Below are 17,108 nucleotides of genomic sequence, written 5' to 3'. Positions count from 1 at the left end.
ATCCATTCTAGCCTTTTTCTTCCGCCTGCATCTGTCTCGATTTCATGGCTCTGTCTCCATCTGAGCTCCACTCTTCACCTTCCGTGGAGAAAGATCTGTTTGGGTGAGAGGCTGATTTTGTGGCAGGAAGATGAAGAAACCTTAAACTGTTTGTGTCAGTTTGGGTCAGCTCATTAACTGATTAAAGAGTAAAGCTGCTGAGTTTGTTGTTGGAGGAATAAAAATAATGTCCCTTGTGTACAAGTATGTAGGGTGCACACGTTAATGAAATGTGCTGTTCATGCCTATGGCAGGTCAGGCTGCATGACACACACAGTTCTGTTCTTCAGTGCATTACTATTACTCCTTGCCTGCCTCGCACCAGCATCTGAGGCACTCTGCCTAATGGTAGGGCTGGCCTTATACCAGATGAAGACTATTCTGTTCTAACTGGCTTTTGTGTAATTCTGTCTCTACTGTTTGCTGCTGCTTCCCTTCTGTTGCTGCTAATCCCGAGCTTTTTAAAAACCTTTAATTAAATTGAATTTTTACATGTTGTCAATATATTAAGTATTTCATTATGGAGAGCATACGTATTATATTACAGTTGCTGTAAGATGCTTTGAACATTTTAAATACATAAAACATTTTCCTTTGGTTTCTTGCATCATGTTCTACTGTGAGCCTTGAGAAAGGGGGTGGAGCTATATGTTTTAATTAATGACACACCATTAAAATGCAGAAACATAGTCTTGCCTTACCTTTCATGGGTTCCAGTTTCACATCAAAACTGTGGTTCTTGAATTCAGCCTTTGGGACTCCAGTATAGAACACAATGTTGCCAGAAAGGTAAGATGTGGCAGTGTACAGATTTGGGGTGTTGTTTCGAAAAGTAATGTTAACAGTGATGTCACTGCCAATTGTTGAGTCTTCCACTGAAAAGTCCATGTCAACCTCCGCGGTAGACACAACATCCTGGGTGTGAGATTTTTTAACACCATACATCAGGGCAGTCTCCAGGGCCAGTCGTTCTTCATCTGTGCCTGCAAAACAAATGGAAAATAGGTTTTTTAAAAACATGTGAACTACTGGTCATGTTCCCACATCATGCTCAACCGTGAGCAAGAAAGAACCACAGTGAACTCATGTACTCTCCTTCTCCCTGGGAGAAGTGTTTCTCTTTCCCTTTAACCGCAGTTTGTCATGTCATTTGCTATGGTAAACTGTGGTTAGCACTAAACTCGAGTTAATTATAAACAAGCCCAACTTCAAATTATAGTTTTTGAAGCTGGCTTGTTGAAACAAAACTTCGTTCAGTTTAGCTACAGTTACAGATCCAGACGACGTGGCGAACTATGGTTAACTAAAAGTGGCAGCCAACGTTCTCAAAATCCTCTTATCACTCAAAGCATATTTATATGGTCTAGAAAATCTAAGGATGAAAAATGCCAGAGGCAATGGAGAAAGAAGAGGGAGAGACATAAGGATAATAGGAGATAGATATGTTGAAGTACAGTGATATAAATAGTGTTTTTTAAAGTTAGAATCAAAGAGTTAAAGTGAAGATTCACAGAAGAGCTAGGCACCATGCAAATGGGTTAGGAAGGGGTTTTAAGCAAAAAGGGGCAGCAAACTTAGCAGTTGGTGGGCCATAGGCTAAATCTGGCCCTTGCTGGAAGAAACATACCTGACATTTGTTCAGGTGCCTCATCAGAGTCAGCAGCGTCTTAGCATGTCAGACTAAATATTGGAAGTTCCAGGTTCAAATCACTAGGTCTGTTTGGGCCAGTCATGGTGTCTCAGCAGGTTCAGAAAATTATAAGCCTGCTAAGATATGAACTAGCCTTGTGGGTGTGCATGTCATCCCTCTGTTATTTTCTTTGCATGTGCATGCAAACAAACAAACAAACAAACCAACAAACCAACCAACAAACAAACCTGGAACTCTCCAATTAGCAATAGTTTCCTGTTTCATTGTACCTGGAAACTGTAATTAACAGCTTTGGACTATCAAGGCAGCTTCTGAACCACAGCTTTCTGGTTCAGATTAATCAGATCAACTCACTAGTTGAAGAGTTCCTTGTTTATTTGCTCTTGGCAAAAGAGGAGCTCAAGGGCTGCATGAGTACCCATAAGACTTGCTCATATCCCAGCTTATTAAGCTGCGGTGCTATTGTCCGAATGTAATCATTGGGAAAAGTTGCTTTGAATGGACAATAGGTGGCGGCGGGGGGAGGGGGGAGTTGCTTTGTGGATCTGTGGACTGATAGAAATGAAACTTCATTCAGGTAATTATTGAGTTTTGCCGTGAAATTACCTTCTTTGAATTTGTAGAGCTCAGTAATGTCCCTCACTTTATCCCCGCCCTCTTCTTTGGTCACGATTAATTTCCCAATTTGGGTCTTGTCAACATGTTGTACCACCTTAGTTCCATTTTTCATTGCTTTTGAGTATACGACATCACTGTTCACCTAAAAATGAAGCAAAGGCAGAGCGTGAAGCCATCTGCTGGCTTTCTCATGAGTCGGTTGATCATTAATTCCCAAACTATGGGCCATTAAAGAACAACAACTGTGCCACAAGAAATAGATTGATTACAAATGTATAAAGACTTCCATGAGCCCAAAGCATAAATTTGCAGGGGAGGTTGCCTGATGGGTCACTCACTTCTATTATCTTGCCTCCATCTTGCTTTCCCCCCTTATTTCCATTCACATTTTCACTTTCTCATGCTGCTTCACTTCATTACCTTTTCCCCACCCCAGCCATCATGCCTTCTGCTCATCCAGCGTGCCACAAGGAAACTTCCTATTCTGTGTGAGCTAATTCAGTCTTTTCTCATCCTTCAAATCCTTTTCAATAATCCTTCTTATACTAAGCTCTGGCTAACCAATTATAGCCTTTCATTTTCTGCTGCCAAGCTTCTCTTGTCCTATATGAGGTCTTCTCCACCTCTCTGTTCTTTGTGCTGACTATCTTGATAAAGACTATTAATTGTCATTGCCCGGTAAGGGCATTAAGATCAAGATGGTTAGTCTTTCCATGGCCTAATGATAATCAGTTGGTGATGATGCAGAGGCAGACTTTTTCATTGGTGGCATGAGTGTTATGGAACATACAGTGGCAGAGCTTCATGCTCCAGCACCAGGGGGTGGAGAGCAGGCGTGGGTGGGGCTGGTGCGCACCCTGGGGGCGTGGTGTCCCACCCACAGGGGTGTGGCTGCATCCTGGGGGTGTGTCCTGTGTCCTGGGGGCATGGCACCCAGCCCGGGTGGGGCGGCAGCTGCGATGGCACCCCACTGGGATTGCGCTGCTGGAGGTGGTGTGCTCCCCCTGCACTCTTCTTCCTCCGCCACTGGGAACATACTCCCTGGTGAAATCCAAGAGGTTTCATCTGTACTGGCATTCTGCCATCTTTTATAGATTCACCTGCTTACACAGACATTCCCATGATTTCTCATTGTGAGTTGCCTGTGTTTACTGTTGTGTTGTTTTACAGTGGTACCTCAGGTTAGGAACTTATTTCGTTTAGGAGGTTCGTTCTTAACCTGAGGTACTCTTTCACTAATGGGGTCTCCTGCTGCCGGTGCACTGCCGGTGCACAATTTCCATCTCATCCTGGGGCAAAGTTCTCAACCTGAGGTACTATTTCCGGGTTAGTGGAGTTTGTAACCCTAAGTGTTTGTAACCCGAGGTACCACTGAAATGGGATTGTTTTATTGCAGATGTTTATATTATCATCTTAGTGTTAGTGTAATAGCCTTTTATATTTTGTAAACCGCTTAGAAGCCTATTTTGGCATTAAGTCGTCTATAAATAACAAACAAATATAATTGAAGTGGATGGCTTAACTTGACTTTACATCTTGGAGTCTCCATCATATTTCTCACTGAGACGATGTAAAGAAGAATACGGATGCATACCTCTGCAAAAACGAAAGGTGAATCAAACTGGAAGCAGACGTGGCCATGCTTAATGGCTTGAACAGAAGCTGGACCACACCGATACATGCCTGAATGTGGAGAACCAAAAGGGGAAACATGTATTGAGTCTCCTGCTGTGCCACCTGAACCCTTCCACTCCTGCTTGCAAAATTACTTCTGATGTCAGATCTTTCCATACTTTCTGCCCTGATCAGCTGTCAGCCAGAGACCATTACGGAAGCCAAGTTACCAAAAGATTATATAATGCAACTTTGCCTCTCCTAGGCAAAAAAATAATAAAACCCTCTTTAGATAAAATAAAACCCTCCAAGGCCTCTTGGAATAATCTCAAACTGGTCATCCCAAAATGCATAGAAGCCCAAAGCATTATTTTTTTTAAAAGTAGATGTTGCTGTTAACAATAGTTAATACATTGCCACAGAATTTGCTGTGCCCTTTACGATCACCAGTGCAGAAGGAGCTAGGGATGTTTCCCAGGATCAAGTGTATAATTTACGGCTTTCCCACATGCTCCCTAATGAATGCTGTCAGACTGGGGCAGGTTGAAGCAGATCCCGTACGTTTTGATGGCAAGCACTGGGTGCTCAGAAACTGTGGCTCTGGTCTTTGAACTGCCTGGACCAAATGTTTACAGTGCAACCAGTATTCCACTACTAAGCCATGAAAACAGATCAGGGATTTCTATTTCAGGAGTGTACCTCTGAATACTGGCAACTGGGGACAAACAATATAGGAAGGCTATAATGTTTTTGTCTTTCTTGTGGCCTTCCCAGAGGCATTTGGGTGGTCACTGTTAAAGAATGCTGGACTCAGTGGACCTTTGATCTATTTCAGCAGCATTTGTCTTAGGTTGCTTTTCTTAGGAACTCACTTGACAAATCTCCGATTCTGAAATGGATGATACTGCATTACCAATTATCCCTGCTGACAGTGAAGGTGGGAGTTATTTTGGAGTCCAAATGGTCTAATTGTCTAACCGTTAGTGGCCAGCCAGTCTTGTTTTGTCTTGATTCTGCGACCAAAATGCTCCTGAGATTTAAAAGATTTGATTCCAGTATAATCCAGATAGTCTAGTCCAGGCAACTACAATTCCCATCATCCCTGACCGCTGGTCCTGTTAGCTAGGGATGATGGGAGTTGTAGTCCCAAAACATCTGGAGGGCCGAGTTTGGGGATGCCTGGTCTAGTCCTCTGTCTCATCTCTGAAGATGCTCTTAATATTCCTCTGGCTTTCTTGAATATAGATGCTACTCAGTCTGCTGCTGTCATACTAGCGATGTATACAAAGATGAAATCTCTTCAAAAAGGTCATTCAGTAATTCCTCTTTTATACCTTCATAGAGAGTTATATAAGCCACACTGGCTATTGTGTTCCATGGAATTTTATTGTTAGGATGTTGGAGGGTATGCCCTTCACCCTGCCTAGCTAAGGGTCATTCCATCGCCCTTTAAGAACTCTTAACAACTTTTGTGGTAACTAGTCAACCTTTCTCTGAAAGGCGAAAAAGAGAAACTCTATCCCTTCCAAGCCAATTTTCCTTAGCACGTGAAATGGAAACGTCCCATTATATTTCTACGTTTGAATCAGATATTGGTTGAGGTTTTTTTCATTCCTTCTGTCTAATGTGAACCTACCATCATGCAGTGTGGCAAAGGGACGAGGACGGCGCTGTGGTCTAAACCACTGAGCCTCTTGGGCTTGCCGATCAGAAGGTCGGCGGTTCAAATCCCCACGATGGCGTAAGCTCCCATTTCTCTGTCCTAGCTCTGGCCAACCTAGCAGTTCGAAAGTACACCAGTGCAAGTAGATAAATAGGTACTGCTGTGGTGGGAAGGTAAATGGCATTTCTGTGTGTTCCGGCTTCTGTCACGGTGTTCTGTTGTGCCAGAAGCAGTTTAGTCATGCTGGCCACATGACCCAGAAAGCCGTCTGAGGACAAACGCTGGCTCCCTCAGCCTGAAAGCGAGATGAGTGCTGCAACCCCATAGTCCCCTTTGACTGGACTTAACCATCCAGGGGGCCTTTACCTTTACCTTGCAGTGTGGCAAGGAAGAAATATGCTTACCATCACTGTTTTCTTGAGGGGTGCTGTCCACAGCTTGCCAGCCTCCAAAACCTACAGGGAGGTCTGGTCTGGTCATCCAAGCCTCATTCCAGCAATGGTAGTTCCTTTAGAGAAGAAAAGAATAACGTTCACATATTAAACAGTACCAAACCTAAGGGGCATCATTATTATGGCTGTTCCGTTAATGGACATTTAATGGAAATAATTGAATCCTAGAACTGGCTGGCTAGTTCTAAATAATGCATAAACTCAGTGGCCAGACTTAAAGCACCCTCACACAGTCTCTTTCTCTGACAGGCACAGCTATTGCTTGCACACTCTGCAGCTGCTAGAGGGAGTGGCACCAGTTGGTAATCCACTACTTGAATGAGATTCTGGAGCTGACCTCCATGCAACTGCTAATAAAAAATAGGCCCTATAAATTGAGTATTGAAAGCCTTTCCTTGGAGCAGTCACCAGCAAGAGCAGCTGGGCCTAGGAACTTTCAGAGCTGTGGGTGGCTGCCCTGTGTGGTGAGCTAGCTCAGAACACCTCAGCAGTGACATACAGTGGCACCTCAGGTTACATACGCTTCAGGTTACATACGCTTCAGGTTATATACTCCGCTAACCCAGAAATAGTACCTCGGGTTAAGAACTTTACCTCAGGATGAGAACAGAAATTGTGCTCCGGTGGCGCAGCAGCAGCGGGAGGCCCCATTAGCTAAAGTGGTGCTTCAGGTTAAGAACAGTTTCAGCTTAAGAATGGACCTCCGGAACGAATTAAATACTTAACCCAAGGTACCACTGTATACCGTAGATTACGGCGTATTAGGCGACTGGGCGTATAAGACGAGCCCCCAACTTTTGCTGTTAAATTATAGCGTTTGGCCGCCCGCCAAGCACCGTCAGGGGCAGAGCGCGCACCCCTCCGCTGCCTCTGCCGTCGCAGCAGCAGCAGCAGCAGCCCGAGGCGAGGTGTTTGGTGGGTGGAACTCCCTCCCTCCCGGCTCCCTCCTTCCAGGAATCTGGTGGTCCCCATGGTGGCAGGGCGGGTGAGCCCCGGCCGAAGCCGCGCACCACCTCGCGGTTGCTGCTGTTTCGGGAGGCGGCATGGGATGGAGGTGGGAGGGTGGCTTTTACCATCCTTCTGCCCGTTGCCGTTCCAAGCCAGCCGCTGCCACCTGTCACAACCATACCCGGCGTATAAGACGACCACCGACTTTGGAGAAGATTTTCCGAGGTTCAAAAGTCATCTAATACACTGGAATCTACGGTACTCAAGTCTCGTGTCTGGCCGCACAAATCTAGTCAGGTTCCTGGGGCTTCCTGGACAGGAAGGGCTGCAAAGGACTTCGGCTGGGATTGTGCCCAAGAAACAGGCTCATCCCTTGGCCCTGGCCTCCTCACATTCTGGCTTCTCAGCTCGGTCTTGACAGAAACACCACAGGGTCATCATCCCATTTCATAAAAAAACAAAAACAAAATATAGCCATGCCATTTTCATTCCACTGGTTCAATAAGGCTCCAGAAAGAGTGCAAATAAGGAAGAACAGGCCTCTCAGAAGACACTTTTCAGACAAGCTTCAGGAGATTTGAGGAGGGAGGGGAATACAGCAATTTCCTTAAAAAATAAATAAAAATTACCCGCTCCCTCCCAGTAGATGAAAAGCTACTTACATAACCCTGGCCATTGTCTCAGATACTCAATGCAATAATATTAGCAATAATGTCTTAGGAAAATATAAGGATCGTTAAGCTCAGCCAGTTTCATTGATAATGGCTGAGGGAAAAAAGAGGGATGAGTAGTTTGCATTGGTGTGAATCTGAGGCTTGCTTTAATGAGACATTTCAAAGTGGAAATGAAAGCTGGGGGAAACTTGTCAGTTAGGTGAGTTAATGAAGCAGGACGGGATGGGTGTGTGTGTGGGAATTATTCCAGGAAAGTGATGCACACTGCCTGAATTTTTGAAACTGCTGGGAATGCTGCGATGTTATAATAAATAATAATAATTTTTTATTTATGCCCTGCCCTTCCCGGTTCTGGGCTCAGGGTGGCTACCAACAAATTTAAAACACTTAAGTGTAATGCAACATAGAAGCAGCATACATTTTCCTGAAGCAGGATATGTTTAAAATGGTTTTAAATATTCTAAATTCGGCTTTGAATGAAAAAAGGACCACATTAATATCACATCAAAATTAGGATACAAAACAATTTAGGGTACAGCTTCCACTGAGTGGTACAAATGAAGAGAAAAGACATAGAGGAGGAATAGAAAGAACTATAGGTTAAATTAATGTATGACCCAAGAGGTTGTGCACATCATGTAGCAATAAATATACCATGGAGAGAGAAGATTAAAGGGGGAGTTCAAAAATGTAATCAAGTTCCCAAAAGGAAGCAAGATTTAAACCACTCCGGAGCTTACCCGCAATTGTTATAGATCTGCAAAGCTCCACTTACTTTAATTTTGAATTAGGTTTTAGAGAATCGCTGGACAATGAATGACTCCATGAAATGAAAAGTATATGAAAGCATTATATATATATAGGGGAGGAGCGAGATCAAAGCATTCCCTTACAGCCTAGAACAGCCTGTCTCAAGCTCCGGTTCCCAGATGTTGTTGGAATTTTTCTTTCCCGAACATTGACCATGTTGGCTGGGGATACTGGGGTGGATGTGTTGTCGTCTAACAATATTTGGGGGCCCAAGGGTGGGGGAGGCTTGCTTGATGCTACATGGGATAGTTCCACTGCTGAAGCTAAGAAGGTCTGACCCTGAAACTTGCCTACATGGGGGGTGAGGTGGACTACCAGAGAAAGAACTATGTGTAAGTTGCACCTTGGAGGAAGACTGGGTTATAGGCATAATCCTAAATAAGTACAGTGGTACCTTGGGTTAAGTACTTAATTTGTTCCAGAGGGCCATACTTAACCTGAAACTGTTCTTAACCTGAAGCACCACTTTAGCTAATGGGGCCTCCTACTGCTGCGCTACTGCCGTGCCGCTGGAGCCCGATTTCTGTTCTTATCCTGAAGCAAAGTTCTTAACTTGAAGCACTATTTCTGGGTTAGCGGAGTATGTAACCTGAAGCATATGTAACCTGAAGCGTATGTAACCTGAGGTACCACTGTAAATAAAATAATTTTAGAAACAGGTGCCCTGGAAAGCATAGTGCAGCAGATGTTTACTGCAAAATGTCCTTTTTGGTGGTGGCACCCCAGACTTGATTTTATTTCAACGCTAGGTAAAGACCACTTCTAGTTTTCCTAGTTCTTTTCATCTGTTCTCATTTTCTCCTTTCCGGTTGTTTTTATGCTTCTTTCGTATATTTTGTGTTGCCATGTGGTTATAGGACAGTATATCAATACACATAAATCATAAAGAAAAGTTAATTTCTGTTGCAACTAGGGGTAGGTAAGTAACTTTACTATATTTCTTGCTCGCTTGTATGCACATACTTCTATCCCACCCTCTTGGGAAGTAGAATTAGTTTTGAGTTATGAGATCAATCAATAGTGTACTACATCATTTTTGATATCGACTTTATGCTCCCTGCGGGTTGTGCCCACTTTCCGCCACTCCGGTTACAGTATAGCCAAAGGGTCAGTAAGTACATCCTCCATAACGAAGATTCATACACACACACAAAAAGAATAATACAAATGGAAAGTGTACAAGGCCCTTGATTGGGGTTTGAAATGCAAAATGTGGAACTGTCTCAATTTTATGGAAATTATAAGCAACAGATACCTTACCAGATCGAGTCTTTTGTGAGTCTGGAATCCACCTTTCCATCTTCATCAACAAAGACATCCAGCTGCAAATTGGCATCATTATCGTGGGCTGAGGAATAGTTGGTGACAACCCTGGCAGGAATTCCTATGCACCTCAAAACTATTAGAAGAGGAGATTATTTTTTAAGAAAAATGTTCAAGTCAATGCAGTGGTGTTTGCATGAGACTAAACAGATATAAATCTTTGAGGGTTACTGAGAGTATTGTAGGAAGGACAATTTATCAATAAACTATGGAGACTAAGTTTTTTTGTTTTTTAGGGTGGTCATAAAAGATCTAAGAAACATACCTGGCAAATTAATTGTCAGAATAGTAAATGCTGACAAACTAGAACTGGCCACTGACCTGCATTCATAACCCTCCCAAGACCACCCCCCATGGGCCACTTTGACAGGTAGACATCACGACCCAACTGTCAATCACCTGGCACCCCAGAACATGAGATGACTCTACTCCAATGGGAAGAATCCTCCAGAAGGAAGACTCTAAATGCACCCCCAGTTCTTCCTTTCTTCCTTCGCATCCTCAGGAGGAAGACTTGAGGGTATGCTTAGAGTGTGACCCTGATTCTTTCCTTTGCAGCCAAAAGTTGCCACTTAATCAATTTCACACTTTTTTCATTTCCTGTGCGGAAAAATGGCTACAGCCAATGTAAAGACTTCACCTGCAGCCTTCACAAAGGCTAAGGAAGTACAGAAACAGAGTTTTTATCTCTACGTAATGACATTAATTGTACTTCTCCACAGAATTTGTACATTATCTCTACAGATGCATGGATTTTAAATATATTTAAATATATTTGGTACTCATTTCATTGATATGTATATTGATAGTTTAATCTTGCTGAGACTGTTTTTTGCATTTTTATTAACACACAGGTTTATGGTTGTACATCGTTTCTAAATTTATTGTTGTACATTGTTTTAATTGTTTGTTTTTCTTCTGTGACTGTACCCCCCAAGTGTGTTTTATAAGCTGGTCTCGGACCGTAATAAATTATCTATCTATCTAACACACAGGTCTCTTATTGCTTGTATTGTATTGCATTTGTATGGTACATTATTATAGGTTGAATTTTTCATTACACTTTCATCTTAATATCACCTTATTATTCAAGTGAAGAACCACTGCCAGTTGACAATACTGAGCTAGGTGGACGAGTATAATGCAGCTTCTTGCGTAGAAGAAGCCACACCAGGGCCTCCTAAGGACCTAATAAGACCCGAGGTCTCATTTTTGACACTCCTGCAGTACGTAGTTCATATTCTGTAGCCCTAAGGTGGCTGCAGTGTTTCATGCAGAAGAGTAATGTTTCTTGCGCATTCATTTTAATGGTTTGATGACAAATTGCCTGGATTCCTCCAATGCCATATGCACCTATTGATTAAGCTTAATTCGAATGCCCTCCCAGACTTTGAGTGTGCAAGCCATCAAGGCTCATTGGAAATAATTCAGCTGACAATTTCAAGATTAATGGCTCTGCTCCTTCTTTTTCAGAATGTTTTAACATTTTTAACAGATGACTGTCCCAAAATATTCAATATGGTAACCTTGGGAAGCTGAATCGTTGCACCCATACAGCATTAGAAACCCTAAATAGCTGGAAATTAAATTGCTGCACATATTAAACACGGAGTGTGTGTTTTAAAAGACGAATGTGATTGCCATAGGATGTGGTTTTATTGGTGGAAACTTTTCCTGGAGTTCTGTTAAAATGGAATTGTAATTAATTATTGTGATTTTTTTATTTTATATGTGATTGTAAATGCTGTTGGGTCTTTGTTTTTTTTTTAAATGCAAACCATTTAGAGCTTTGGGAAAGCAAATGCCTGAAATAAATGCAAAAGTTTCAGCTCATATTCATGGGCTTCTCGGAGATTTTTTGATGGGCTTTATGTGTGATCATTCACAATTATTGATTCTCACAAACAGTGGTGGCTGCTGGTGCCCATTGAAACCAGCAGGGCAGAAAGCAGGAGGCCAACAGTAGGTGGAGCCAGAGTCACAGAAGCAACAAAGTCTATGTTTACCCAGCTACTCCCACTGAGTTCTACATAGGCTAAGGGAGGAAGAAGCTTGCAGACAGTGCTACCCCCTAGACTGTTCATAAGTAAGAAGGCAGGCAGCCAGGCAGGCATGGGGCTGGTTGAGGGCAGATGGAAGTGCCCCATTTGTCCGAATGGATCAGACTCCACTGCCTTAATACAGTCCTTCTTTTGGATATATATCAAAGTATTTTACTTATCCTGTCTTGACTTTCTGAGCCCCTGTAGCAAGGGAACCTGGGAGTAGCAAGTAGAGCATGCTTTCTGTAAATTGTGTTAGAGATGTACCAAGTTCAGAGCGTTCAAATGTTAATTTCCTTGCAGACATGTGGTCTTATTTCGGAACATGGCTCAAGGTTTACTTTAATATGTCCTTACAGCATTTGCGTAAAATCCACGCTCACCACATTCTGAATAGAGATTCATAAACGCGTCTCCCATGGAATGAAAGTGGATGTGGATAAATTGGATGTTTCTTAATGCCTAGCTGTTCTTTATATTTGGCGATACCTACTTATATTGGCATGACTACGAAGGGAAAGATAGGTTTTACTCTGGAGTTCTGCCAGCTGCGACAGAAACAGGATGTTTGTTACAGTTTGTGTCTCTTCTACATATGGCAATATATGTTTAAACAAAGATGTACATTCCAACATCTTCCATTTTAAAAAAACAAAACACCACAACAGGCTAATGTCTTGGCTATTTATCACTTGGCTAAGTGCTTTGCAACAACAGTACCGAAAGTGCCCAGCTTCTGCTGTCTGCATTTCAGCAACATAATGTTTCCTTTCATTTGAGAGAGTTAGTGGATGGGAATATTGGTTTATTTGCTTTCAGCATGTATATCCCACCGTTCACCACAAAGTCACAGGTCATCACTCCTTGTAAGTCAGGGTCACCTCAAAAACCACATTGCAGAGCTGGAAAAAGTTTGGAAAAGGGCAACTAAAATGTTCAAGGGGATGGCCTCGGCCCAGTATACCTGAAGGAGAATCTCCACCCCCATCATTCAGCCCTGAAACTGAGGTCTAGCTCCGAGGGCCTTCTGGCGGTTCCCTCATTCCAAGAAGTGAGGTTACAGGGAACCAGGCAGAGGGCCTTCTCGGTAGTGGCGCCAGCCCTGTGGAACGCCCTCCCATCAGATGTCAAGGAAATAAACAACTATATGACTTTTAGAAGACACCTGAAGGCAGCCCTGTTTAGGGAAGTTTTTAATGTTTGATGCTTTATCGTGTTTTTAATATTCTGTTGGGAGCCACCCAGAGAGGCTGGGGAAACCTAGCCAGATGAGCGTGGTATAAATAAATTATTATTATTATTATTATTATTATTATTATTATTATTTATTATTATTATTATTATATGACTCCCCTATGACTGCAGCATTTGCCATTTTTAGTTTACAGAAAAGGCACATAAGAGGTGCTATGATAGAAGTTTATAAAATTATTTATGTCATGGAGAAAGTTGTATGTATGTGTAAACAAGCCATAAATAATAAAGACACCACAGTGTCCACTGTTGCCCATTCTGAGGAAACCAAGCCCTTGGTAAGCGCCTGGAGCCCTTGGAGATTGGGGTGGCGTGCAACAAGATTATTGTTATTCGGTGCAAGCATCAATGCAATCTCAGAAGGGTATTGGGAGGGCTCTGGTTCATTCCAACATGAAAAAGAAACAGTGTCCATGCCACAAAAGATTCATTGCATATTTTATCTCATACTTACAGGTGTTGAAGACTCCGGCAAAGACCCAGCACTGACCATACCGCACCGGTTCTTTAGAACTATGATATTCCAACAGAATTTCTACACTTCCAGTCCAAGAGGAGGGTGGCACTCCGTATTCATAAACGCTGTTCCAGGAGCCATACACCACACCGTCATCATCTTTAGAATTGATCTGGAGGGAGAACAAGCCAGTGAGAGGCCCACCAGACGGGTGCTTTATTGAGAGTGCATTCTGCAACATGTTCCTGGCACAGTAAAAGGTGTGTTTATTCTGCTCTATTAGTTGTTCTGCAATGCTTCCCTAGCCCTGCCACAATATTGCTGTCTGGAAGAGCTACAGTGCAACAAAAGCAGGATAAAACAAATTAATAAACCAGCACATTTGTGGTAGAACAAATTTTGGGATTTCATGAGGTAGTTACGGGATAAGCACTGCTTGGAAACAAAGCAGTGGGCAGCACTACTGCAGGCACAAACAATATTGAAAACAGGATCGTGTCTGACTGCACAATCACCCACAAAAGGTATATCTGGAAGGGTCCTAAATTCACACAGAAAAGACATCCGTTAGGATTTGAACCTGAGTCACAAACCACACAGAAGAACCCCAGTTTATGCATTAACTACCACTCGTGCATAGTTATGTTTGACCGCAATTCCCCACACAAATAAGAGTTCTGGAGGTGGGGAGTCAAGGCTGCGTGTTGTGGGAGGAGGGTGCCCCTTAAGAATGCATTCTTACAGGCAGGATTATGTGAGAATGCATTCTCACATAATGGGATGATCCATAATGCATCATTCATAAACAGCCTTTAGACAAAGCTGTCATGGGCTTTGAAGACGCTTGAACTCAGGATGAGAGGGAGAAACGTTCAAAGAGAAAGGCATGTTTGGCAAACCCTCACCATGATCAACTCCAACCCGGAAAGCAATGTCCCCACTGCGGAAGGATGTGTGGCTCCAGAATTGGCCTCCACAGTCACTTACGGACTCACTGTTAAAACAATCTTACTCGGCTATGAGTGATCGCCAAAGAAGAGGAAGATACATAATGTGATTCTATCCTCAGATCACCTCCACTGCTCATTGGGTGAATGCCAGGTTGCCACAACAAATTGAGCTGCATTTTTCTTACAGGCTTGTGGCCTACAACAGGCTATATTTACACACGTACAAGTTGTTCTAAGATCTGTATGAATGAGGAAAGCTACAAAAGGACTTTCTTCTGGTCACTAATGGCAAGTTTGAAGGAATGGTCTGATTTGAGTGAGCTGATATGGGGAAGCTGGGGATCTAGTAGTGACCATTCTTTGGGAAGGTACATGCGCCTGAAAAATTGGAGAGTATGAGGTTAGTGTGCCTTCAAAGCGCGAGCTTTCAAGCACACCCAAAACCCCTCAGCAACACCAAAATGGTTGTGTGATTCAGCTCCAAACTTATCAGCATTTAGTGGGAAACAAAATGTGTCCCAGAAATCATTTGACCTGTTTTGCAAGAAAAAGAATAGAAAACTTCTGTTTGACCCCCTTGCAATTCCAAGGGTTTTGATATAATTTATCCTGAGTAAGCGGTGTATGTGTGTGTGGAAATAGGCTGTCTACCATGTGCCCATCATGAGAACAAGAAAGATTTTGCTTGTCTAACTTTGCTCGGGGTAAGGCTGTATGGAGTGAGAGTTTTGCTGACTAATGACTAAATGGATAGCTATTAGTGAGCAATACATTTCCTTCCAGCAATTTGAACCAAATCAGTGGAGGCTATGCGGAAAAGCTCCTTTTGCTCTGTACCTTGTAATTATGTTAATACCGAGTTGCTACATTCTTGCCAAATAAATCACGACTCTCATTGAAAAGCTTTTGGCTGGATTAAGTACTGGTTTCTAATTAGAAAATCGACTTCCTGTGAACCCTGAGATAAGCATTCAGCAGCAGACCTAAAGGGGTTTCAGGGCGAGACCCTGAGTGGCCGTCGCCAGGAAATAAAAAGGCACTAGGCAGGCTGGATGGCAGTATCATTCCTCTTTGCATACCAGTGGAAAACCAACACACTGTGCCTGGCAAAAGGCAAATTTGGCAGACAAATTTGTGGCCCTGCAGATGTAGGTGGACTGCAACTCCCATCATCCCTCACTGTTGGCCATCCTGGCAGGGGCTGGTGGGAGTTGGGGTTCATCAGCAAGTGAGCCAGAGGCTTGCCATCCTTGGACTAGAAAGGAGCTACAGAAACAACAACAACAACAACAACTGTATCCTGCCCATCTGACTGGGTTGCCCCTGCCACTCTGGGTGGCTTCGAACAAACATAAAAGCACAGTAAGCAAATGGATAGCTCTATTGGTTAGAGCATGGTGCTGATAACACCAAGGTTGCAGGTTCGACTCCCTTAAGGAACGGCTGCATATTCCTGCATTGCAGGGAGCTGGACCAGATGACCCTCAGGGTCCCTTCCAACTATGTGATTCTATGAATAAAACATCAAACATTAAAAACTTCCCCATACAGGGTTGACTTCAGGTGCCTTCTAAAAGTTGTATAGTTGTATAGTTCTTTATGTCCTTGACATCTGGCGGGAGGGCGTTCCTCTGCCTGGTTCCCTGTAACTTGCAGAAAACCGCCCACAAACCACCACTCACGCCTGGAATAATAATTAAGAGCCTTCCAAATTAAACACCAAATCATCTACACCTTAGAATGCAAAAAATTAATATTTAGCACTTGTACGGTGTTTCCACGTGTTCAAAGGGTTTCACATAGCCCATCCTTAAAACAACCCTGTAAGGTTAAGTCTGTACAGTGGTACCTCAGGTTAAGAACTTAATTTGTTCTGGAGGTCCGTTCTTAATCTGAAACTGTTCTTAACCTGAGGTACCACTTTAGCTAATGGGGCCTCCCGCTGCCGCTGTGCGATTTCTGTTCTCATCCTGAAGCAAAGTTCTTAACCTGAGGTACTGTTTCTGGGTTAGTGGAGTCTGTAACCTGAAGCATCTGTAACCCGAGGTACCACTGTATAATTATCCCCTTAAGGTAAAGGTAAAGGGACCCCTGACCATTAGGTCCAGTCGTGACCAACTCTGGGGTTGCGGCGCTCATCTTGCTTTATTGGCCGAGGGAGCCGGCGTACAGCTTCCGGGTCATGTGGCCAGCATGACTAAGCTGCTTCTGGCGAACCAGAGCAGTGCACGGAAATGCCATTAACTTCCCGCCATAGCGGTACCTATTTATCTACTTGCACTTTGACGTGCTTTTGAACTGCTAGGTTGGCAGGACCATGACCAAACAACGGTAGCTGACATTGCCGTGGGGATTCAAACCGCCGACCTTCTGATTGGCAAGTCCTAGGCTCTGTGGTTTAACCCACAGCGCCACCTGCGTCCCATTATCCCCTTAGAATCCACTTAATATATTGCAGACTGAGAGAGAGAATGTTTTGCTTAAAGCCAGCCTAGTGTGCTCATGGCAGAGGTAGAGTGGCCATGTTATTTACAGATTAACAGTCCTCTAGTTGAAGGGATGTTCATAGAATCATAGAGTTGGAAGGGACCCAAGGGTCATCTAGTCCAACCC

The 17,108-nt window shown here is 43.3% G+C and overlaps 2 protein-coding genes across 2 annotated transcripts in view; both read right to left on the bottom strand.

Moving 5' to 3' along the window:
• F13A1 (coagulation factor XIII A chain) overlaps window positions 1-17,108 on the bottom strand; it is a 74,418-nt gene that overhangs the window by 12,891 nt on the left and 44,419 nt on the right. The window contains exons 7-12 of the mRNA XM_081014779.1: window positions 13,543-13,717; window positions 9,730-9,868; window positions 5,990-6,093; window positions 3,903-3,991; window positions 2,297-2,450; window positions 741-1,022 (exon numbers count right to left, since the gene is read on the bottom strand). Coding sequence (XP_080870905.1) covers window positions 741-1,022; window positions 2,297-2,450; window positions 3,903-3,991; window positions 5,990-6,093; window positions 9,730-9,868; window positions 13,543-13,717 — 943 coding nt within the window. The remainder of the gene's footprint in view (window positions 1-740; window positions 1,023-2,296; window positions 2,451-3,902; window positions 3,992-5,989; window positions 6,094-9,729; window positions 9,869-13,542; window positions 13,718-17,108) is intronic.
• LOC308481798 (uncharacterized protein) overlaps window positions 1-17,108 on the bottom strand; it is a gene marked incomplete at its 3' end in the record, with an annotated part of 231,645 nt that overhangs the window by 209,867 nt on the left and 4,670 nt on the right. The window lies entirely within an intron of this gene.

This window comes from Podarcis pityusensis, assembly GCF_964106645.2.
Source record: "Podarcis pityusensis genome assembly, chromosome: 7".
NCBI lineage: Eukaryota > Metazoa > Chordata > Lepidosauria > Squamata > Lacertidae > Podarcis > Podarcis pityusensis.
This window is presented reverse-complemented; position numbering and strand designations above follow the sequence as displayed.